At 57.9% G+C, this 22,582-nt stretch overlaps 4 protein-coding genes across 29 annotated transcripts in view; 2 read left to right on the top strand and 2 right to left on the bottom strand.

Annotated features, from left to right (window-relative positions):
- Positions 1-3,893, top strand: part of PDZD7 (PDZ domain containing 7) — an 18,649-nt gene extending 14,756 nt beyond the window's left edge. For 3 of the 16 annotated variants that reach the window (XM_077877929.1, XM_077877932.1, XM_077877931.1), the window contains 7 exons: positions 297-388; positions 481-572; positions 714-785; positions 1,280-1,897; positions 2,211-2,311; positions 2,718-2,762; positions 3,249-3,893. In XM_077877929.1, coding sequence (XP_077734055.1) covers positions 297-388; positions 481-572; positions 714-785; positions 1,280-1,897; positions 2,211-2,311; positions 2,718-2,762; positions 3,249-3,536 — 1,308 coding nt within the window. In that variant the 3' untranslated portion in view covers positions 3,537-3,893. Of the gene's footprint in view, positions 1-296; positions 390-480; positions 574-713; positions 786-1,121; positions 1,260-1,279; positions 1,898-2,210; positions 2,312-2,717; positions 2,763-3,248 lie in introns of those variants that run through there. The other 13 variants (XR_013368029.1, XR_013368031.1, XR_013368032.1 and 10 more) reach the window with 10 other exon arrangements.
- Positions 3,731-13,854, bottom strand: LZTS2 (leucine zipper tumor suppressor 2). 8 transcript variants are annotated; one of them, XM_077877949.1, is made up of 7 exons: positions 13,689-13,851; positions 12,949-13,260; positions 12,739-12,825; positions 7,986-8,435; positions 6,700-7,362; positions 5,908-6,165; positions 3,731-5,087 (listed from the first exon to the last, which is right to left on the bottom strand). In XM_077877949.1, exons 4-7 carry the CDS (start codon positions 8,391-8,393, stop codon positions 4,404-4,406), a joined length of 2,013 nt encoding a protein of 670 aa, XP_077734075.1. In that variant the 5' UTR covers positions 8,394-8,435; positions 12,739-12,825; positions 12,949-13,260; positions 13,689-13,851; the 3' UTR covers positions 3,731-4,403. The 8 variants fall into 8 exon arrangements, with proteins under 8 accessions (XP_077734075.1, XP_077734078.1, XP_077734072.1 ...); XM_077877952.1 differs by having other exon boundaries at positions 6,715-7,362; positions 12,739-13,260; XM_077877946.1 differs by having other exon boundaries at positions 12,739-13,260; positions 13,698-13,841.
- A 2,140-nt stretch (positions 13,855-15,994) lies between these two features.
- On the bottom strand, positions 15,995-21,235 carry TWNK (twinkle mtDNA helicase). 4 transcript variants are annotated; one of them, XM_077877944.1, is made up of 6 exons: positions 19,320-21,235; positions 19,101-19,156; positions 18,893-19,002; positions 18,642-18,749; positions 18,189-18,330; positions 15,995-17,302 (listed from the first exon to the last, which is right to left on the bottom strand). In XM_077877944.1, the coding sequence occupies exons 1-6, from the start codon at positions 20,560-20,562 to the stop codon at positions 16,982-16,984; spliced, it is 1,980 nt and encodes a 659-aa protein (XP_077734070.1). In that variant the 5' UTR covers positions 20,563-21,235; the 3' UTR covers positions 15,995-16,981. The 4 variants fall into 4 exon arrangements, with proteins under 4 accessions (XP_077734070.1, XP_077734068.1, XP_077734069.1 ...); XM_077877942.1 differs by having other exon boundaries at positions 18,893-19,156; positions 19,292-21,234; XM_077877943.1 differs by having other exon boundaries at positions 18,893-19,133; positions 19,320-21,231.
- Positions 21,211-22,464, top strand: MRPL43 (mitochondrial ribosomal protein L43). The gene is made up of 3 exons (XM_077877955.1): positions 21,211-21,404; positions 21,492-21,598; positions 21,742-22,464. The coding sequence occupies exons 1-3, from the start codon at positions 21,274-21,276 to the stop codon at positions 21,981-21,983; spliced, it is 480 nt and encodes a 159-aa protein (XP_077734081.1). The 5' UTR covers positions 21,211-21,273; the 3' UTR covers positions 21,984-22,464.
- The last annotated feature ends 118 nt before the right edge of the window (positions 22,465-22,582 follow it).

Consider the following 22,582-nt stretch of genomic DNA (forward strand, 5'->3'; position numbering starts at 1 on the left):
CAATTTGAGCCTCAGTTTCCTCATCTGTAAAACAAGAAAAATCAACGTCACCTCTCAGGGTTGCTGAACGCGAGACCATAGGTAAAAGGCTTACAAAAGTGCGGGTTCCAGAGCTGCTGCTGCTGCTGCTGCTGTTGTAGGTCTGGTACTACAATTGCAGGCTTCCTCCTCGTCACCAACTTCAGCCCATCCCGGGACAGCCTGGGGATGGGGAGGAGCTTTCCTAACTGTGGGGAACCCCACACATGCCCCAGCAGCACCCCCAGCTGTCTGACCTGGGGTGCCTCTCTCTGCAGTACGTGCATGAGGGCGGCGTGGAGGACCTGGTGAGGCCCCTGCTGGCCATTCTGGACAGGCCCGCGAAGCTGCTGCTCCTGAGGGACATCAGGTGGGGTGGAGGTTGTGGGGAACACTTGGGGGGGGACAGAAAAGGGACCTCTGATAACTCCCTGTATGTATTGTCACCTGGCCCTCCCACAGGAGTGTGGTGGCCTCCACGGACCTCGGCCGCTTTGATAGCATGGTGATGCCCGTGGAGCTGGAGGCTTTTGAGGCCCTCAAGGGCCAGGCAGGTCAGTGGCTGGGGGTGGGGATGGGAATAGGGTCTCCCAGTGGAGGGGGTGCAGAGATGACCTCCAGCTGTGTCTGTCAGGGAGCGCTCCCCACTCAGCCCACAGGGGCCCTGCCTCTGATGGGATCTCCTCTCCCAACAGTGCGGCCTCCTGCCTTGCGACCAGCCCGGCAGGACACACCACCCAAGCGTCACCTGGTCACACCTGTGCCTGGTCAGTCAGAGTCTGGGAGCCTGGGGAGGGGGCACACTGTAGGGGTCCTGGGGAGAATGGGCCTTCTGTCCCTGCCCCCCCCCACGTAGGGTGTTGTGGCCCTGGGTGAGGGACTCTGCCTGGGTTTGAGGGTACTAATACTTTAAAGCTTTCTATTGCAATATGTGTCTTAGAAAAACTATGACTTGCACACCAGACTGGTAATTTCTCACAGATTATTGCATAGACTAGATTTAAAAAGTGAGTGGGTTTAAAACCAATTATTAAGTAAATAATGGTACAGGTGGTGAGTAGATGCGATAAGCATGGCCCCAGTGGACAAGGGATTTCCTTCAGGGAACCAGACAATCTTCTGAAGCCACAAGATTGAAGAGCCTGAGCAAGTGCAAACTTGGGTTTCCTGGGCCCAAACCAATGAAGGCAAGGACTGGAGCCTGGCAAGGTGGTCTGGGCTGGTGAGGAGGGGCAGCCTGACCTTGGCCCTCTTCCCCCAGACAGTCGTGGAGGTTTCTACCTGCTGCCTGTGAACGGCTTCTCAGAGGAGGAAGAGGATGGGAAACTGAGGGAGCGGCTGGGGGGCCTCCAGCTCTCCCTGGGTGCCTCTGCTCCCCACCACGCTCATAAAGGGATACCCCCTCTCCAAGACGTGCCAGTAGATGCCTTCACCCCACACCGAAGCACCTGCACCCCCCGTCCCCAGCCACCCCCTGTCGCTCCCCGGCCCCCAAGGCCTAACTGGCTGCTGACAGAACCCCTGACCCCAGAGGACCCTCGGCAGAGCCAGGGCCAGGGCCAGGGCCCTGCCCAGAGCCGCAGCCGCAGCCACAGCCGCAGCCGCAGTCGTAGCTGGGGCCGGGGCAAGTCCCCAGGACGCAGGCACTCCCCATCCCCAGCACCTGTCCCCACCCCGAGCACAGCCAGTGGGCGCTACCACAAGCCTCGGAAGGCCAGGCCCCCTCTGCCACGACCTGTGGCAGGACAGGTGGCCAAGGCGGGAGGCCATCAAGGCCCTTCTGAGAACGTAACTGGCGGGACAGCCAGGAAGGTAGCCGAGAAGGCCCCTGGCGGGGAGCTGAGGACAGTCACACTGTCCAAGATGAAACAGTCCTTGGGTGAGTCCAGGTGGGATTGGGCCTGGTGGGTGGGACTCTTGGGTTTGGGTGAGTTTCCTGGGCTTGGGTTTGGGGCACAACTAGGGGGTCTGGGCTGAGGAAAAGATTTGGATATGGGGGTATATTTGGGAGGTTCTAGATTAGGAGGTGGGGGAACTAGAGGATTTTTGGAGTCGAAGACTGAGTAGTAACAGAATTTGGGGATTTGGGAGAAGTTGGGGCCTGGACTTGGTGTTGGGGTCCTGGGTTTCTTCAGGGAGCTTTGGCTTGAGGCGTGTGACTGCATGCTCATCCAGTGCTTCTCTCTCACTAGGCATCAGCATTTCTGGGGGCATTGAGTCCAAGGTGCAGCCCATGGTGAAGATAGAAAAGATCTTCCCTGGGGGGGCTGCCTTCCTCAGTGGGGCCCTGCAGGTGGGTGAAGAGCACCCAAGCCCACTCCTGAGGCCCAGAGCTGAATTCTGGCGGGGGTGGGGCTGGAACAAGCTCATCTTCCAGCCAGACAGGTTTAGACCAGGTCATGGGAGGAGGCTGGGGTGCAGAGGGGTCAGGCCTGCAAGATGAACAAGCCTATGGAGAAATCTGTCCCCTCACTCCAGCCTGGGCCTGAGGGTGGCTCATCCTGTTCCACCCCTAGCCCCAAAGGACAAAGGGCCATTGTCCATGCTTCACCCTGCCCCCAACAGCTCCAGGCACAAAAGTCCCATTGTCCATCCCCTCCACCCAGATGAAGAGGAGTGTCCTAACTGGTGGAGGTGAGAGGTTGGGTGGTGGGATGACTCGAGAACAGAGGGCTGTGATTTTCCCACCCCCATCCTAGGCTGGCTTCGAGCTTGTGGCAGTGGATGGAGAGAGCCTGGAGCAGGTGACCCACCAGCGAGCAGTAGATACCATCCGCCGAGCTTACCGTAACAAGGCTAGGGAGCCCATGGAGCTTGTAGTCAGGGTCCCTGGGACCAGCCCACTACCCTTATCCCCTGACTTGCCAGCCCTCACCGATCAGTGCCTTCCTGCTGACCATTCCCCTGCCCGCTGACCCCTCCCACTGCCTCCCAGAACCTTCCATTAATTGCTCTGCCCACCAACACCAAGATCCCTCCCACTGATGCCAGGCTCCTCTATCAAACTGCCAGCCCCATCCCTTCTTCAGCTCTCCAGACTCCTGATACTAACCCGACTCTCCCCATCCATGCTGTGACTCTTCCCACTGACTTCAGATCCTCTCACTGACTCCTTAGGATCCTCCTGCTATCTTCCAGACCTTACCTGCTAACCTCCTTGGGACTCAGGAACCTCTCACTGTTTCTTGACTTGCCTCTTCTCAAAGCTCCCCACTTTTTTCCGTCTCCAGCTATCACTGAGGCTCCGTCCTTTCCAGATAAACTTGATGTCAAGGACAAGGTGCTACTGGATAGCTTGTGTCACCTGCTCACTGCCCCCCACCTCCCAGGGCAGGGAGACGTTGGAAGAAAGCCAAGGTCTGGAGCCTGGGATTGGTGGACACTTTCTCATGTCCCCTATAGTGCCCCTAAGCACTGAGGGACATGGGCTCTCAGATAGGGCCTTGAGGGGTCACTGTATCCATCCCCCAGCCCCAAGCAGCGTTCTGTGCAAGGAACAGGATGGAAGTCTTTTCTAGTTTCTCAAACCCTGAGACAATTTCATGTCATGGTCCACTAGGACCTCACACTTTCTACTGGATTTATCCTTCCCCCATCACTCTTTATCTCCCCATGACCTCTATGAGGGATAAGGGAATATCCAGGGAATATGAGGAGTTAAGGATAGGGAAGGTCAAAGCAGTTCCCATAGTCTTTACCTAGCACACTCATCTTTTTTTAAAAACAAAAAAATTTTTTAATTTTTTTCCTTTGGGTTTGTACAAGAAATTTACAGTGTGGAAAAATATACAAGTGAAAATGAGGCCATAAACCTGGGTGTGGGGAGGGGCCACTTGGTCACAAACACAAATAAACAAGACAATTTTGAGTTCTTCCTTTGGTCTGACTACAGCCCCCTCACTCCAGGAGAGAGGCTGCAGAGCTGGAGCCTGGGGATCAGACCCCAGTCCCAGCCCTGTCCCCCGACACGGGCAGGGTGGGGGCAGGCACATCTGAAGCAGCTGGCGCAGTCTGGGTCTCTCTGGCTTTGGGGTAGGGAAGAGTGTGGAAATGAGGGAGATGAGGGAGCCCCCTCCTCTTCCCAGCCCCCTGGCATCCGGGGAGTAATGCTGTTGGCAGACTGGCAATGGCAGTAGAAGTGGGGGTGAAATGGGTCAAGTGAGTAGGAGCCTCAGCGTGACAGTGAAACGGGGACCTTCAAGGAGTTTGATCTCGCCCATCTGGGTCACAGGGCAGCTCCAAGTTCTTGGCAGAGGCCCAGAGGCCTGGAACCCAGGGGACAAGCAGCTCTGGGGCTCTCAGACTTTGGGGACCTCAGCAGACCTGAGGCTCCTGCCCCCACTCCCCTGCAGTAGACCTCCCTCAGATCTGGGAGGCCAAGGGCCCTAGATTTCCGTGGCGGTGATCTCCTCCAGGCAGATGCAGGGGGAAGGCTCGGCCAGGCCCAGGTCAGCAAGCTCCCGGGCCTCCAGCTCCAGGCTGAGCTGCTGTAGCTCCTGCTCCAGCTGCCGGTTGCGCCGGTACATCTGGATGTAGTTGTGCTGCAGCTGCTTCTGGTAGCGGATCACCTGCTCCTTCTCCGCCTGCCAGGCCAGCCGCTCCCCCTCGAAGCTGTCCCGCTGCTCCTCACCCCGCCGCCGCTCTCGCTGCAGCTCTGCCCGCAGCCGCTCCACCTGGGCCCGCAGGCTGCCCCCGACCCCAGCGGCAGCCCGCTGCACCTTGGCCTCATCGCTCTCTGCCAGGAGGAAGGGATCAGCGGTGGCAGGGGGCACGTGAGGTTCCCGGAGCCCGGCCGCCTCAGTGTCCAGCTGGCCGGCTTTCTCTCGGAGCCGCTCGGCCTCCTGGCGGTGCCGCTGCAGCTCCTGGGAACAGGCCTCCAGCTCCAGCTCCCGAGCCCGGGCCGCCTCCTGCAGGCCCCGAGCCCGGCCCTCGCTGACCCGTAGTGCAGCTCGGGCCTCTCGCAGTGCCACCCGCAGGGCCACCAGCTCGCTGCCCTTCTGCACCAGCTCTGCCTGGGATTCCTTCAGCTGCTGCTTCAGCAGGGAGATCTCACCTGACTTCTGGCACACCTAGGGATGGGAGGGGATCAGGAAGGATGGTGAGAAGGGTTCTCCTAGAGGGTCAGGCCCTGAGACCACAAAGGGTATTTGGGGAAAGGCTGTTTGATCATGATACCCATGACGTGGATGGAGACACTGAGACAAGCCTAGTGACATGCCCAAGGTTATATGGCTGATAAGTGGCTGAAGCAAAATACAGACCCAAAGCAGGTGATTTTAAACCATCACAGAGTACTGCAGAGCCCTGGGGACAGGCCAGTGGCAGGTTTTGCAGGACTGGGAGCAATTGAGGGCAGTGCCCACATTTCCCCTGAGACACACCACAGCGTTTTGGTTAAAAGTGCAGACATTGCAGCCACACAGCCTGGGTTCAAATCTCAGCTCTGCCACCGACTAGCTATAATGGTGGGCTCTAGCCTTTCTGGGCCCGGTTCCTCATCTCAAGAAATGGGGCTGTGAACAACAGCCACCACATAGGGCTGTTCTGAGGATCAAAGATCCACTCTAAGTAACAGCTAAAAAGTGCCCGGTGCCTAGCAGGCTCAACATTCTGACTTATTGGTCGGGGGGGTGGAGGGGTTGGCAGTGGATGGGAATGCCACCGGCTCCATGAACACTTGACTCGACCAGTGAGGAAACCTCAAATGGTGGCACAAGGAGATCCTTGCCCAGAAAGGAAGGTCTGAGGGGGACCTTCATCTCACCAAGGTGGATGAGGATGAGGAGGGCCTCTGGGAGTAGCAGGCTGAGGGTAGAGGAAGGCTGGACCCCTGTGCCCGGGGCTTATCCCAATTAGGCCCTGCTCCCTGCCCCTCCTGGCCTGGCCCACCTCCCACTTGGTCTCCTCGAGCCGAGGCCCAAGCTCCCGCTGCTCCCGCTCAAAGGTGGCACAGCGCCGCTCCAGCTGCTCCCGCTCCTGCAGCAGCTGCGCGAAGTCGTCCTGCAGCTGCCGCTTCTCCTGCTGCAGCTGGAACACCTGCAGCTGGAGCAGCTGTTGGGCCCGCTGTGCCCGCTGCGCCTGGGTGAAGCCGTCGTCCCGCAGTGCCTCACGCTCCCGAGGCCAGGGCCGCTGCCGCTCCTCGTACGCCTGGGGACAGAAGGTGGACCTGGGTGCCTCGAGCGAGGCTCTCCCCTCCCCGCCGCCCATGGCTCCCTGGTCACCGACTGCTCTGGTGGCCTGTGGCTGGGTTCGGGGACGGGAGACTCCATTCAACCCTGAGGCTAATTACAGTAGGTCTAGTCACAACCACTGCTAGGATCCTAGAAACAACTTTAAGAGCAAGCACTTCTGTAGGAATTCCTAGGTGCCAGGCGTCATTCTAAGCACTTCAAAGCTTTTACCTTACTTAATCCTAAGAACCCTAGGAGGCCAGAAATCTCCCCATCTACAGCTGAGCAAAGCGAGGCTCGGTACTGTGAGGTGTCTTGCTCGAGTCTGAAAGATGGTACACGGTGGTGCTGGCTCAGACCCCTCACCGCCCTGCAGGTGAAGCCAGACAGCCGGGTCTGGGCCTGCCCACCTGCCCCCCCGCACCCCACAGCACACAGGGAGATGCTCCTTGGGCTCCCAGCTCCGGTGGATGTCCTGCCACGCCACCCCCGTCATCGCTGCTGACCACACCTGGCACACCGTCACCTCACTCTCGTCCAGACTGTCCCGCAGCTGCTGCAGCTCTGCCTCACGGTCGTGGAGCTTTCCTTCCAGGACACAGTGCAGCAGGGCCTCATCCGAAGGGGGGGGAGGGGGCGGAGGAGGGGGTGGGGAGCGCTCCCCACAGGAGCTGCTGTCAGGGGAGGCCCGGGCACCACTGCCCAAGAGCCCCCCAGCCATACGGCCTCCCAGGGAGCCTGTGCTCTTGCTGGAGGAAGATCGGCCACTGTCCGAGTGGGAGGGCCCAGTAGGGGCCCCTCGGGCTGGCCCGGGCAGTGCCCCCCGCCCAGGGCCATGGGAGGGCAGGTGCCCGCCTGGGGAGTGGGTGGCTGGCTCTGCACCCCCGGTGCTGTAGGTGGGCAGGCTGGACAGTGAGTTTCGGCCGGAGTCAGACAGTGTCCCCGACGGGCAGCCGCTGGCCCAGCCACTCAGTGCCAGGGGTTTGTCAGCAGCCGAGGAGGAGGAGGAAGAAGAGGACGAGGCAGGGCCCCCAAACAGCTGTGTTAGGCTGCCCTGGCTCCCAGACAGTCCGGCGGCCCGAGGACCCAGGAAGCTAGGTAGGGATGGTGCCCCTCGAGGTTTGGGTAGCACTGGCTTGAAGGCTGTTGGGCGGATCAGGATTTTCTCCATGTTCTGAAATGAGGTGCCATGTGACACTGGGGATGAGCTGCCCAATCTTTCAAAGCCCTTATCATATTCCCTGCCCTCCCATCTGGGGTCCCCAATCCCCACACATTAATAATAATTGCTACCACTGGCTGAGGGCCTCCTGATGTCCTTTATATCAAGCTATTTAAAAGGTTCGTCTCTAATCATTACAACACCCATACGAGCAAAATATATGTCCATATTACAAATGAACAAATGGAGGCTCAGAAAAGTTAAAGGCCTCGTTCAGCCAGACACATAGCTGTTGCACAGTTAAAGGAATCTGAGCAGCTAACATTTATTGAGCACATGTTGTACGACAGGCCCTAGGCTAAACACTGATATACATTATGTGATGGAATGTGCACGAAATCATAGGAAAGCTGCCCTGGTGCCTCCATATTACACAGAAACTCTGGCTCAGAAAGGTTATGTGACTTCCTTGAGGTCATGCAGCTAGAATGAGGCAGAGGTCAGATTAAAAGCCAGGTCTGGTGGTCTGGTGAATCTGGAGCTCAAATTCTCTCCTCTGAATCAGCCCCCAAATTCCAGCTTCTTCAGGGGGGTCCTGATTCCACCCAGGCCCCAAAGGAAGGGCTGGTCCTCACCTTCTCCAGCTTTCCAGAGACAGGGATGAGCTTGGGCGGGGGGCCGCGGAGATGGGCATTGCGTGCCCGCTGTTCTCGGGCATCCTCGATGTCACTGCTTGGACTGGGCGGGGACTCTGTCCGGAAGTCTTCATTGATGTAGGTGAAGCTGGTGCTGGGCACGGCCTTCCTCGGGGGCACAGCTGGGCACAGCGGCTCCTGTGCCTCATAGCCACCCCGCAGCAGGCCATCCTGCTGGCGGAAGAAGGTGGGCCCAGGGGGGCCATGGTGGCGGGGAGGAGCTGGCCCCCCAGGGCAGGGCCGGCCTGAGATGAGGCTGCTCACGCTGCCCATGGCTGGAGCTTGTGAGGCAGTGGTGGCCTCAGGAGCGGGCTCCAGTGGCACTGGCAGAGTCTGCACAATGGCCATGGTGACAGAGGCTCAGGCCTGGCCAAGGGCCTCCAGGGGAACCTGTGAGCAGGGTAATGGTGTCAGAGTTCCCTCCCTATACAAGTCCCGAGTCCCTCTCCTGAGCCCTTGTCCCTGGTCAAACAGCCTCCTGACATCAGTACAAGCCTTGATGTCCCTCATGCTCCTCCCCCAAGCACTGGCAGGAAACTCCATTCTTTCTGGGATCCAGATCACTGCCCAACTCCAGTCTGGACAGGGCTAAAGACTGACCCTTCTGAGCAAGGACACCGAGGGGACGGGAGGCCTGGTGGTTATGCATGGCCCTTGGCAGCGGGGGCCCAGGCCCCAGCCCAAACTCACATCCCTCACAGAAGCCAGGACCCAAGTTTAGGAGGGAGATCTCTACCAGCTCCCAACACAGGTTCCTGGTCCCCTGGGACAGGTGGCCTCATTAGAGGGCAGCTGGGGCTGAGGCGACCTCAGGGACAGTCAGCAACTCAGACGGTAATTAGGGAATAAACACCCAGTCCAGGCAGTGCCAAGCCTCCCGCACCTGGGCCTCAGTTTCTCCCAGACGGAGAGGCGGCAGGGTGGAGCTGGCCAAGCAAGAAACCCAGAGCTTTTAGGGAGCCCACAGGTGCCCTCTGGGGTCTCCTGCCTTCCAGAGGTGGATGCAGGCTCCTGCTCGCTTCCATGACAACTCCTAGCCTCACCACACCCAATCGGTCTGGCCTAAAGGAGCCTGCACAGGCCTGCTGCCAACCTCTGGTTCTGCAAAACCATCCAGCTTTAGACATTCTTCAGAGTAACCCTGAGGGGATGAAGATGGAAGCCCCACCGTCACCTCTGGCAGCTGCTTTCAGATCTCACTTCCCTGGAGCCCAGGGAAGAGGGCCCCACCTCCCTGGGCTCTGCTCCTTCCTGGAAGGGGACAGCGAGTCTCCACCCGGAACTCCCTCCCCCGGTGCGAAGACCGGGATTCAGGCATCTGCTGAAGTCATCATGCAGAGCCGGGGCCAAGAAGTGGACATAGAATCGTGTAGGAATGGGAGTTTGTGTTTGTACTTATTTGTATGTGTGAGACTGCACAGGCGCATGGAAGTGAGGACTTTGAGTGTAAATGATTATGTATGAAAACATCAGGGATGAGTATGTGTGAGTATATGTGTGTTGGTACAGTTGTATCAGTATTCCTACTTTTCCTATATGTGCATTAATATGTAATAAAAGAGTATGTGTGTGCATCGAGATCCCTTAGGAAATATGTAAACACAATAATTGCATCGTAATGTGTGAATGTGTGGTGTATGAGCGCAACTGAGACTATCTTTGGATAGATGTGCTCAAATAGACATAGGTCTATATGTAAACTCACTTATCTCTTACATGAGCGTAGGAACAAGGAAGTGAGTGTGCACAAGTGTGTACAGAGGAGTGTGTGTGAACAGAGCATGTGTGAGAGTGGGTGGGAGCCTGGGTGGCAAGCAGGGCCAACTGGGTGAGCAGGAGCCTGGTTCTTGTCACTTACTGGAGTGCGGGGAAAGGAGAGACACATTATCTGACTCCTTTGCCTGTCCCCCTTTACTCTCACTTGGATTCCACCAGGCCCACCCTCCACCTCCCCACTCAAGTCAAAGGACCCTGAAACCAGGAAGGCGTCCAGACTGAGGGTTGAGGAGCTGGGGGGGTGGGAGCTGGGGGTGAACAGAGCCCACCCACCAAATGCCAGCCTTGAGCTAAGCAGATGGCACATCCCCTCTGCTGCCCTCTTCCACACCACTCCAGGGCATGGAGAAAGCTGGGGGGAAGGGGCTTCCTGGGGGCAGTGGAGGCTGGCACCTCTGCATTTGCCCACTTCAGTGAGCACCAAGAAAGTGAGAAGTAAGGGGAGGAGACAGACACTCAGAGAAAGACAGGGACCCAAAAGACCAGAGACAAAGGCTCAGAGAGGCCCTGGGGTCAGGCAGACAAGGAGGCAGGCTGACCCAGGGACTGGGTCCCTGAATCCCACGGAGCCAGGGGCCCCTAAACCCACAAGAGAGATAAATACTGGGCCCTGAGAGCCAGACACACAGGGAGCCAGAGCCAGGCCTCTGGAAAGGCAGGCCCAGCCGGCCAGGCTCCAAGAGCGGGAGCCTGAGAGAGAAGGAGGGGCAAGTGGAGGCTCCATTTTGAGAAATGCGCTGTGGCTCTGGGAAAGGGAACCCCTGGCCCTCCCCAGCACCCCCCGAGTGGTCACGGGGGCCCAGCACACACACGCACTCCCCCTTGGTGGGCCCGGGGGCAGCTGGGGGCAGCTGGGCGCTGGGTGCTGCTGGGGCCCGCGCAGGTCTGGCCAAGCTGAACTCCCACAGACCTGTTTTGGGGGGTGAAGAGTTGGGGAAAGTCTCCCCCACCAAACTCCAAGGACCAGTCAGGCGGGATCAAGTCCGGGATGACGAGTTCCCATTCCCCCGGGAAGCCGGGACCCCCAACGCCCCCTCCGGGCCTCCCCCGTCTCCCCGCTCCTCCGCCTCCCCACCGGCCCTCCGCCGCGCCGAAGTTGGGGGCGCCCCCGGGTCGCCTCCCAGCCCTGGCCCCCCCTCACCTCCGCCGCGCCGCTCCATGCTCGGCCCGGGCCGCCCCCAGCGCTCCACAGGCGCGCCGCCCGGCTCCGGCCCGCGCGCGGCCACTCGGAGGCGCCCGGCCCGGCCCGGCCCGGCCCCGCCTCCGCGGCGCCCCCGGCCCGACCGGCCCCCGTCCGGCCCGAGTGGGCGGCGCAGCGCGGGGGAGGGGTCCGAGGGGCGTCCCCGCCCCGGCGCGGACACGCGCAGCACCCCGCGTCACGCGGGGCCGCGCCGCGGGCCTCGGGACCCCCCACGCCCGGTGGGCTCGGGACTCGGCGGCGGCGGCGGGTCACCCTCCACCCCTACCCGGGCCCCGGGGCCAGCGGCAGCTGGTCATTGTTCCAGCACAAAGGGCCCGGCGCCACGGCGGCCGCCCTTCCCCCTCCGCTCCTCCGGTCGAAGCCTCCCCCGCAAGACACACTCCGGCTTCGGAGTCCCGAGCGGGGCGCGGAGGGCCGGCCCCCCCACCCGCCCCGGCCGCCGGGCCCCTGCTCCCCAGGGCCGGTCGCGGACCCAGGCTCGGGCCGTGCCTGCCCCACCCCCAGCGGTGGAGGGAGGCAGATTCGGATTTGCGGAGGCGGCGCCACCAGGCGGCGCGTTCGCAGGATACACCGCCACCCCAGCAACTTTGGGGGCCCCTACCGGACTGCCCAGCACTGTAGCCTGCCCCCCGCGAGCCCAGGCCTCCCTCGCGCGCGGCCGTCTGCTCCCCAACCTTCCCTGAGAATCATTTGCTAAGAGAGGTCACTGCTGGGAGAGAGGCAGCCCCTGGCCCCCTGACAATCACTGGGGTGAGGCGGTCCAAACCTACAGTCAGAACCTACACCAGTCCCACAGCTGACAACATCCCTCGGTCTTCTCAGGGTCACAGAGAGTCTCACCCTCTCGCAAACAACACAATCTTCCTAACACCCACACGACTTTTCCCACATTCGGTCCCACGCAGCCACAATCACAGTCTCCTCCATCACGTGATTCCAGGTTCCTTCCTTCCATAATCTTTCAGGCCAACTTACACACAGACACACTGGGTGTCACACACCTTGTGCACAATCTTTCACAAGGACTCAGAGTCCTTCCTACCGAGTCACAATCTTAAATGGGCTTCCTCTCCTAAACATCTTTAACACATTGGTGGTCTCATTCAGTCAGACAACTTACACATACCCATGGTGTTTCACGAGCATTTTTTACCACAAAGACTTTTTTCCCCCCTGAGGGGTCTCTGGTCAGGTCAGCTGATGCCCACACCCCCAGCCAAGGACAGCCTCCCACCCCCTACTTGCATCCCCACCCCCAAGGCCAAGGCCTGCCAGAGCTCCTCTGCCCCAGGAAGGAGCATCCCCCCCTTCCAGGCCACAGCCCTGGCCAGCTCTCAGCTCTATTTTTAGCTCTATGGAAAGGGTTGTTTTTCTTTCTTTTTCCCTGGAAAGGGAGGCATAGCCCAAACACCCTCAGGCTCACCCCAGACCCTGAGCCACATAAGAATAGACTGAGCCCCCCTCCCCAGTAGAGACCCCCTCCTCTGGCCTTGCCCTGATCCCAGCCTCTTGGGGCACCAGGAGCCTCCTCCCCTTTCTGGCAGCCGGCCCGGAAGCTCAGGCAGCAGCTGGGCTCAGCGTGTGTGTAGGGGTGGAGGGTGGGGCAGAGAGGGAGGCGAGGGCCGCTGCCCACTCCCTCATTCCCTGGGGGAGGGGGCTCATCCTCCCTTCTAGGGGAGGGGGATAGGCCCACTCCCGTACTTCGGGGACATTTACCTTTATGCATTCTCTGGGAAAGGAGGACTCCCACTCTCGCACGAGTGGGTTTTCGGCTCCTACAGTTGAAGGGAGGAGCTCCCAGTTCTGCAAGGAGGGGTGGTGGTAGGAAAGGGACCCACCGGCTCTCAGGCAGCTGCTCCCCAGACTGGAGGTATGGGGCCGGAGCTGCCGTATAGTGCCACCCGAAATAGCGCCCTCCTCCGATACCTTCCGGGATGAGGGCCCCACGAACGTGTTCGTTCGGGTGAAGGAAGGCAAGGAGCCCAGGTAACCCCACCGAGCCCAAGAGTCTCCAGGCCTGCGCTACCCGGACTCCAGGGGGCGTTGTGCTCCCATTTCTGGGGGAAGGCTTAACATTTCTTGAGGCGGAGAATGGAATACAGCCCGACAGGAGACCTCGGAGACTCGCCCAGGGTTGGGGAGGGAGGTCCTCGCCCTGATGCGGGGGCGAGGGAAGCACAGCCCACTCGTCTGCGAAGCGATCACGTGCTCGGCGCCTGTTTACGTCTTAGTCTTCACCTGTGGGCGGCCAGGAAGCAGGAACCTCCGGAGGTGTCCCACCCGGCCCGCCCCCGTCGGCGGTCACCGGGCAGCCCTTTCTCCCACCCCTGCCAAGTACGGGACAGCAGAGCACCCTGTCAGCTGGGGCTCCGTGCGGGCCAGTGGCGCCGCTCCAGGGACTGCAAGGGTAACCCACTGGGCGCGTCCTCTCCTGAGTGCACGTGTGTCCTATGTGCGTGGGTCTCGGCGCGCGCGCGTGTGCACCCACTGGCGTGAGTTTCCGTGTCGGTTCCCTGTTCAGGCTCCTCGCCTGCGGGCCCCCCGACCCCAGTGTGGGACCCTCTCCTCACTCCACCCCCTAGCTTCCCCAGACCGGGAAAGTTCGCTCCCGACCCGGCATGTGCGGGAGGCCGGAGTGCCCACACCTCCGCGGCCCCACCACTCACCCAGGCCACCTGCGCCGCCGCCGCCGCCGCTGCCGCTGCCGCTGCCGCTCCCGCCCAGCTCCTGCCCGAGCGCCGGCACCTTCCGCCGCAGATCTGCCGGCTCCCAGCCAGCTCCGGGCTCCGGACTCCCGGCGCCCGCCGGGCCCGGCCTGGTGGAACGGGGCGGGGCGGGGCGGCTGAGGCCGCGCCCCCGACCCAGGGAGGGGAGTGGTCTGCCCAGCACCCCCTCTACGGCGGACCCGGTACCCAGCCCAGCAGTAGCTCGGTGGTGGCCAGGTTGCCCCTCTGGCCTCCGACTTCACAGCTTTCTGGATTTGGTTTTCGACTTGGGGAAAGGGGCGAACAGCACGTGACCGGGAGCTAAACTACCTGGCCGGCCTAACCAAGTTGACGATAGGACTTTACTGCCACCTGCCCTACCCTGTAAGGAGCCAAACCGGGTCGGCTCTCAGCTCATTCCCCAGGAACAAGGAAAACCCCTAGGAAGCAGACAAAGAAGGCTCGGGTTTCACTAAAACAGACCCCGCCCCACCCTCTGGTCGGAATTGCCCTAGCAGAGCCAGCCCCTTCCCCCCTCCCCGCAGTAGGTGCCTACCCAGGTGAGCATACTTGCCAGTTCTGGCCCCCCACAGAGCATGGCCAGGCTTCCCTTACACTCATAAAGTTCCACCCACAGGCACAAACAGGAAGTTGCCCTGTATTGCAGGAAGGCACCTAGGGCTCCATCTGTGGCACCCGAGGCAGCCTGTGGGAAGGCACAGACTGTCATCTACAGGTATCTGAGCCTTACTTGCAGCAAGAGTATCTGCACAGGAGGAGTCCAGTGAATTTAATCTCTTCTCCAACTCACCTGCAGTAAAGAAGCGACTGGAAAGCTGAAAAAACGACACTAAATCTGAAGACACGGCTGAAGATCCAGCTGGACCCAGCTGGGCCAGGCCCTTCCTAAACTCTCAGGGTGATTAATATCCGATTGGAAAAAGAGCCCGGGTAATTTGCCTCAATCCACTCTGGTTGGGTACAGGGACAGTGGCTACCAGGGACCTTATTCCGGACCCAGGGATCCCCTACTGCTTTCTAGGCTCCAGGGACTTCTAGACATACTTTTGGCTAATCTTGATGTGAGTTTAAGACAGGTGTGCAATGGAATGTGTGTGTACGGGGTGGGGTTGGGGGAGTGTCAATTTCCCCTCTCCCATCATTCGGATTTGTGCTTTGTGTGTGTGTGTGGGGGGGGGGGGGATGTCTGCTAGGAGGGTGGAGCAAGACAGGCAAGTGCGTATCTATCCTTCTATCCCCAATTCACAGAGACCTCACAAAAGTCCCCTAATGGAAATAGCTAAAGGATTTTCTGAGAACACACCAGGCCTTCCAGTAGACCAGAATCCTTAGAGGTAGGAATGACCTGGTGGTGTACATCTGGAAGGCATGGCTGACATTCAATGTTACAGACCCTGGATGAGGCATAGACCAGCCAGCGGCTGGGAATGATTACTGCAGGATTAGGAGGCCTGGCTCCAGCCAGTCTGGGAGAGACCCCCAAGAAGGGAGGCCCTGGAGGAACTACCCCCTCCCTCCACCCCAGGTTCTTCCCCCAGAGAACAGCTTTGTTCCAGGGTCTGTTTCAGGAGATAATTGTAGTCAGTCCTCACAACAGACCAGAGACCCCAGAGCCTTCTACAGGGCCCCAGAGGCAGCCCTCTTAGGTAGACCAGAGAATTCAAGGCAGCAGGAAACCTCTGCCCATCCTTACAAAAGCCTTCTCCCCAGCCTCCTCACAACATTTTGCATTCTGACCATTCTTGCATGCAAATCTAAAGGGAAAATGGGACTTTAGGATATCAGAGTAAGTGAGATGGGAAAAGTGTCTCCCTTGGGACTATTTCTGAGTAGGTCTCTAACTTTACAATCTCCTTCAGTAGTTGTTAAAAATGAGGAATTCTGTACCTTTTCTGAGACCTCCAGAATTAAAAATGTCTGTGTGTGTGTTTATTGGGGGGAGAGTAGGCCCTAGGTTCTACATTTTTAGAGTCCCAGGAGTTCTGACACATACAAACATAAGAGAAACACTGAGTGTACAAGGATGAGGGAAGTGGGTGGGGAGCCAGATAAGAAGACACTGAGCATGATACCACACTGAGAGGTCAGTGAGTGGCTTCTATCACCTAGGGACAGCTGGTCAGGGAAGGAAGGCCTAGGCATGTGGCCCGGTGACCCACACCTTTCACATGGAGATCCTCAGGGAAGACAGGGATAAAGAGGCACCATCCTGTCATCCCTAAGCCAAGAAGACACGTAGAGGGATATGAGGGTCAAGGCCCTTTAATGCCCCTGCTTCCTTGTAGTACACAGTTCAAAGACTCCCAGTTCGAAGCAAGAGGAAAATCCAGTTATAGACTGGGGAGACACCTGGTGGACAAAGAGGAAAAAACACAGAAACAAAGGCAATGGAAAAAAATTTTTTTTCAGTAAAACTAGAAAAGGCTCTACAATCATTTGAGGCAGCATAACATGGAATCATTGTCCAGGTGGCAGGCACTCTGAGCTCACAGTTTTCTTTCATGGCTCTCTGGCCAGCTTCCACCTCTGGGGCCTTGATATTACAGGGCCAAGCACCTAGGATCCAATGGTGGCGAGTGCCACCTCGTGGCAGGGTCCAGAGTGGGCAGCAGAGGAGTCTGGTACCCACCGTGTCAGCCTTTGGCTCCAGAAACCTAGACTGGAGTTTTGGCAAGTCCTCTATTCCCTTCCAGGTTCAGAGGGCCTGAACTCAGTGCTTTGAACTCCATTTACTCATTCCCACCTCATGGCCTCTGTGTCTAATTTTCCCTCTGCTTGGATTGCTCTTTCTCCAGATGTTCCCATGGCTCAGTCCTAGTTCTTTAGACCCCAGCTCCAATGTCCTCTGCTGAGAGATACCTGTTTAGACCTTAATCTAAACTAGCCTGTAAGCATTATCGCATGACTTTTTTCTTCATAGTATATCTCACTGTCTAAAAAACACGTTTTGTGTTTATTACTCTTCTTGTCTCCTTTACCAGACTGCAGGTTCTAGGGAAGCAGGGTCCTCATCTGTCTTGTCAGCGCTGTAGTCCCAGTACAGGCACACAGAAGTTCTCTTGCTGAATTGAATTCTCTCAGTATGGAACTCTGCTCTAGGTTAGGCTCCTCTGACTGGAGAGCATCCTTAGCTTAGGACTGCAGGACAGAGATAGCCTTAGCAGAGGGCTAAGAAAGTCTGTGTCCCAGCCTATCCTGTCAGGCTCATTTCAGTGTTCAGCTCTGCACTGCTTTCACCTTGAGGGCTTGGAGACGTCTGGCTGATAGGGGTGGTGGGACTGACCCAAGCAAGTCTCAGAATTCTGGGGCACAGCCCCTTTTTTGCCAGAGGAGGGCTTCTTGGTCACAAGCCCGTTGTCATCCTTGACCTTCTTGAGCCGCGCCTTGCTCTTGGGTGGTATGGAGAAGGTAAGAGAGCTCTTGTTGAATTCAAGTGGAAAGACACCTACGTCTCCATCAAAGCGGTTCTTGGACACTTGCAGATACCGTTTCCCTGGACCAGTTACCAGCTTCCTGTCCTGTAGGATCAGAACATTGTCTGCTTCCTGGCTTGCCTGGGGAATGGGGGCAGGAGGAAGGAGCAGTGAGAAGACATGAAAAGCAGAAAGGAAGGCTGAAGGTCCAGGGAAGAATGGAAAAGCTCCTGGGACTACTGACCATGATGCTGGGGCCACTTGAGTCTTTCAGTTCCTTGACTACCTCACTGCTGCCCCAGATTTTGTACATGCTGTTCCCTCTGCTGGTAACACTTCTCCTCCACAGCTTACCACCCTCACTTAACCCCAGCTTATCATTCACGTCTCGGTCTAAATGTCACAGTTCATCAGGGACCATTCTTGATCCTCATAAAGAACCACCATCTTTCCACTTCTGCGTCACTCTCTTCCCTAGCTCCATGTTTGTTCCATTGTGGCACAGTTCGTGCTCCTCACCCTGTATTCCCTGTGCCCAGCCCAGGCCTATTGAGTGACAGGCCCTCAGCATATCCCTGGAAGTTCCAGGATTGGGCTGGTCCTGCTGCCCAGAAGGCCCTCCTGTTTATTCGATTATTTAACACTAACTGTCAGCCAAAACTCAACCCAACCTCTGTTGACACACCCTTTCCCCAACTGGGTGAGGAAGTCTCCTCAGATGTGCCAGGCTGACCCAGATGTCTTGTTTCCCAAATACCTTTGTTGCTCTTATATAGAGTTATAATCACTGTCTATTTTCCCCACGGGACAATGTGAACTCCTAAAGGGCAAGGAGGGCAAAGGACCAACTATTATCAGCCTTTATATTCCTAGTACATGTGTTTCTTATGTCATGGCCCCAGAGGCTTCTGTCTCCTGCCTCTTCCAGGTGGATAGTCAAGATGATTTAAGGCTGAATAAAGGCCATGCCTGGTCACACCTGCCCCCTCTACTCTCCAAAGCTTGAGCTCCTCTAAAGGCCACTTACTTTGGCTGAGCCAAAAATTGATGCTGTCTGCAGTTCCTTATCATCATCCTCTTTCCGGGGATGAATGACCAGTGTCACATGGCAGCTATTGTCTGTTGCAAACTTTCGAAAGGCCCCAACGATGTAGTCTTGAGCTGCAATCCTGTCCCAACCCCAACAAAGTAAAGACATTATCAGACACAGACAAAAGGACATGAACATACCCATACTGCTGATTCATTCACATCTCCCCACAAACCGCCACGACCCCACTCTACCCAAGGACTCACACTTAGGTCCCTATCTATACTTCCCACTGCCACAGCCCACACGTCTGAAGACAAAAATACACATGGGGTGGTGTGTGCCAGCACACGTGTCAGAAAACAAGAGAGTACAGTGTGTGCCTAGGGGCCAGCTGCCTGAGAAGACATGTGTGTTCAAGTGGGTTCCAGTGAGACAAGAGAATATCACCTGTCTGTGGACAACTGCTCATGCCCCATCATGAACTGCAGATTGTCGATGACCACATGGCAGATGTCATAAACGTATACTGCATGTTGCATTGTGTCTATTACCGTCCTGGGAAGAGGAAGAGGCAATGAATTCAAGAGTCAATCACAAGCAGTCTCCCACCAGAGAAGCCAGCATTCCTGAAAATTCTGCTGGAGATTTGTTCTTCTGCCCTCCCATTCTTTGAAAACCCTAGGCCTTGGAAATCTCACCTGATGCTCTGCTGCCCATGGAAAGTCATGAAATAGAGAGGCAGGTCTTCAAAGCGGTCGGCCCACTCGTCGTATTTGTCCAACTGCTCTTCTAGCCGCCCCACAGCGAACTGTGTCAGCATGACTCGGGCTAGTCTCACGTTGCTGATCTCAAAGCTACCCCACAGTGTGTTTACCCCCTGGGTACACAAATCCAGGGCATACTCACTGATGAATGTCGTCTTTCCACTGCCTGTTGGCCCTGCAGAGGGGTTGAACACAGACCTGGGTGAGGGAGGAAAGTTCTACCCTTAAAACCAAGACCGGAGCAAGGGCTTCAAAGTAGGGAGAAACATCCTCTTTAACATTTACCATGGCCCAATCCTACTTGCTTCTGTCACCAGATCCTTTGCCTCTTACCCCAAGTAGTGATTTCCCAAGGGCTCACCCGTGAAGACTGTCAGCTCGCCCTTCCGATGTCCCTTCAAGAGACGATTGAGGTCTGGGAAGCGGTTCCAGCGGATGCCAGCTGCCTGCTCCACATTTGACAGTTCCCCTAGCACCTCCTCCCGAAGCTGCCGGAAAGACACGATAGACTTGTGCCAGGCAGGCAGGGCAGTCCGCAGAATACGAGAAAGATTCAAACCTCGGTTCAGGGCCTCCAGGGGACGGGGCTGCTGGTCCCCAGGCCGCACCAAGGAGCATCGCTTGGGATTCAGTTTTCGGGCAAACAACTTGGCAGCTTCCCAGGACCGAAGGTCATCTCCCAGCCAGAGCACGATACGTCGAAACTGTTCGAGGTAAGGGAGCAAGGCAGGGGGTAAGCAGGCTATTCCTCGGGGCAGGGCCAGGGTGGGCAGCCCTGTGGCTTGGTTTAAGGCCAAGCTGTCCAGCTCACGACTCGTCAATACCACCTCAACATCTCGCCGACTGATCAGTGGTAATCCAAACAGATTGTAGTAGACACCAGGCCGGGGAATGGTGGTTTCCTTATACTGCACTCCGTCTCCCTGGCCTTCGGCACCTAGTAGCTTCAGGCCTCGTAATCCCAAACCTCCAGGGGAGAGCCAAGGGAAGACAAGGCTGCGAGCAGACCACAAATACCGCACATTGAAACGCCTGAGCGTGTCATCAGTCACTTTGGTAAGGCCAAACATCACACGAGCCAGCTGGCCCTCCACCGGCTCAGGCAGCTCCCAGAGAGGTACGGCTCGGTCCCAGATCCTCCGGACCTCCTCACTGTCCTCGGCTTCTGGGGCCTCACCGAGCAGGATCCCTTCTCTCGCCCCATCCCCTCGCCCCTCCACGCTGGCCTGGAAGTCTTCCCAGCTCCCCTCTGCTAGGCTGGTCATGCAGAGAAAGCGGCCTGTGGTCTTGTCAATGAAAAGGCTGAAGGAAGCAGTAGCACCACTCTGGTCCTTGAGCTCCAAGGCCTTCACAAAGGGGCTCGGTGCCCGCAGGCAGCTGTGGCCATCCTGGAAGGGGATCCCATGTGCCCGCAAATATTGGCGGATTTCAGTTGCAGTTACGGGCAACACTGGTACCTCCAAGGCTGGGAGAGCCTCCTTCCTGTAACGCCTGCGAGGAGGGCCTGGGGCCAAGCTTCTGGGCAGGCCTCTCCGACCCATCCACTCCGCACGCAGGGGCAGCAGCATACGGAGGGGGTACCCGCCTCGAAGGAGTACCCACATTCCTAGTGAAATCGAGGAAATCACTGTTTGTAATGCCTTCAGTCCCTGGTTCGGGTGCCTTTACTAGCTCAGACTCTAGGGATCCTCTGCACAGCACTCTACAGAGCCCACTCGAGGTAACTTCTTTCTTGCAACTTCTCCCTCATAAATATCTCTTCGAACCCTCTTCAGGCCCTCTGCATTGCTACTTCACATCTACGCTCATCTACAGGAGCCTTTCGTGTCCGGTGCCCTGTACAGCCGTCGCCTCACCTCTACGACCCTCCACACTGCCCCCTCCGCTGTGCTTTCTCTAGATCATCTCTTTACCACTCCGGCTCCGCCAGGAGATCTCTTCGCCGTCCCCATCTCTACTGCCGCCTGCGTCGTTCCGGGCTCCAATGCGCCAGAACCCAAGCGGAGGCCCTCCTCGCCGCTCCTTCCCTCAAAGGGGTCCCACCACGACTAGAGCGCCACCGGGCGGCTCACTTCGCCCCCGCGACCGTGTCCTCCCTCGGCGCTACTGCCAGAACGTATGCTGCTCGCAACCTTGACCGCGTCTCACTACCCTCCTCTCGCCACTCTAGCCCACAACGTGGGTCACTGGCGCGCCTCCCGCGGTGACCGCGGAAGCAAAACTGCAGCGCGCGGGTGTTCCCGGAACCGGAAGCTTGGGCCTTTGTCCCGCCCCCGCCTCTCCAAGCTCGACTGGGCTGCCGGAGCGCCGTGGCTATGACGGCGCGCGGGACCCCGAGCCGCTTCCTGGCCAGTGTCCTCTACAACGGGCTGGGCCGGTACGTGCAGCAGTTGCAGCGTCTCAGCTTTAACCTCAGCCGCGATGCGCCCTCGTCCCGCGGTGCCAGGTGAGCCAGGCGAACGGCGCGGGGTGCTCCCCGGGCAGAGGTCGCCCAGGGTCGGGTCTCTGTGCTTATTCTTCTCGGCTTCCTCAGGGAGTTCGTGGAACGGGAGGTGGCCGACTTCGCGCGACGGAACCCGGGGGTCGTAATATACGTGAACTCGAGGCCGTGCTGTGTGCCCAGAGTAGTGGCCGAATACCGTGAGTGGGGCGGGACGGGGGTTGGAGGGCGGCATGAGGGCGGCATGGGGGCGGGGTCGAGGGGAGACTCGGCCGGCTCGCTTCTCTCTGCTCTGACTCCTGATCCATCCGCTTTCTCTCCCCGACCCCGTCCCTTTGTCCAGTTAATGGGGCAGTGCGCGAGGAGAGCATCCACTGCAAGTCAGTCGAGGAGATTGCGACGCTGGTGCAGAAGCTGGCGAACCAGTCGGGCCTGGATGTGATCCGCATCCGCAAGCCCTTCCACACTGACAGTCCTAGCATCCAGGGCCAGTGGCACCCCTTCACCAACAAACCGACAATGTTGGGTGGGCTACGCCCGCGAGAAGTCCAGGATGCTGCGCTAGCCCAGGCGCAAGTGCCGTAAAGAGTTGCCCCACCAACTACAATCTCGGGCTCTGGACTCTTACCTCAGTGGAAGTGGTTCTTCCTCTTTCAGAGGAATTCCAAGCCCACGCAGGCAGATGGAGCCCCCCAAAAGAGACACTGACGCCAAAGCTTTTGCTTGGGATAAAGAGCTCTTCATTGCTCAGGAGGAGGGGCAGTGACTTTGTTAGTCTCCTAATTCTTCCCTGTTTGACATCCCTGAAATCTGACCATTCAAGGATATTGCAGGCATTTATTTCTGAAATCCAGATTGATAAGAGTGATCTCAAATCCTGGTGAGGGGTTTCAAGGTTGGCTTCAGAAGAGTCCCCAATGCCCGCTTTCTACAACCATTGAGCTAGAGAGCTAGCTAGCCCCTTATACTGTGCTGTGAACCTGGCATTAGGATAACCATTTTATAGCTGTCTGAGTGTTTAGATTAGAAAAGTAAGGTTAATAAACTTGCCCAAGGTTACACTTGAGGTCTTCAAAAATATGTGTAGATTTTAAATATAACCCCACTTTTCATTATCCTAAAATCAGAAATGGAACATACGACCCTTCAGGATGGTTAGTACCAAAGGCCACGTGATTAATCTA

Source organism: Canis aureus, chromosome 29 (assembly GCF_053574225.1).
Source record: "Canis aureus isolate CA01 chromosome 29, VMU_Caureus_v.1.0, whole genome shotgun sequence".
NCBI lineage: Eukaryota > Metazoa > Chordata > Mammalia > Carnivora > Canidae > Canis > Canis aureus.

Coding starts and splice junctions, on each gene's coding strand:
- LZTS2 (XM_077877950.1), bottom strand. CDS start 8,393: ATGGCCATTGTGCAGACTCTGCCAGTGCCACTGGAGCCCGCTCCTGAG. Junction 6,166..6,699: donor GTGAGGTGACGGTGTGCCAG/GTGTGGTCAGCA, acceptor TTCTGTCCCCAG/GCGTACGAGGAGCGGCAGCG. Junction 5,088..5,907: donor TCGAGGAGACCAAGTGGGAG/GTGGGCCAGGCC, acceptor TCCCATCCCTAG/GTGTGCCAGAAGTCAGGTGA.
- TWNK (XM_077877942.1), bottom strand. CDS start 20,562: ATGTGGGTACTCCTTCGAGGCGGGTACCCCCTCCGTATGCTGCTGCCC. Junction 19,157..19,291: donor TTGGGAAATCACTACTTGGG/GTAAGAGGCAAA, acceptor TCCCTCACCCAG/GTCTGTGTTCAACCCCTCTG. Junction 18,331..18,641: donor GAGCAGTTGTCCACAGACAG/GTGATATTCTCT, acceptor GGGTTGGGACAG/GATTGCAGCTCAAGACTACA.
- MRPL43 (XM_077877955.1), top strand. CDS start 21,274: ATGACGGCGCGCGGGACCCCGAGCCGCTTCCTGGCCAGTGTCCTCTAC. Junction 21,405..21,491: donor CCCTCGTCCCGCGGTGCCAG/GTGAGCCAGGCG, acceptor CGGCTTCCTCAG/GGAGTTCGTGGAACGGGAGG. Junction 21,599..21,741: donor CAGAGTAGTGGCCGAATACC/GTGAGTGGGGCG, acceptor CCCTTTGTCCAG/TTAATGGGGCAGTGCGCGAG.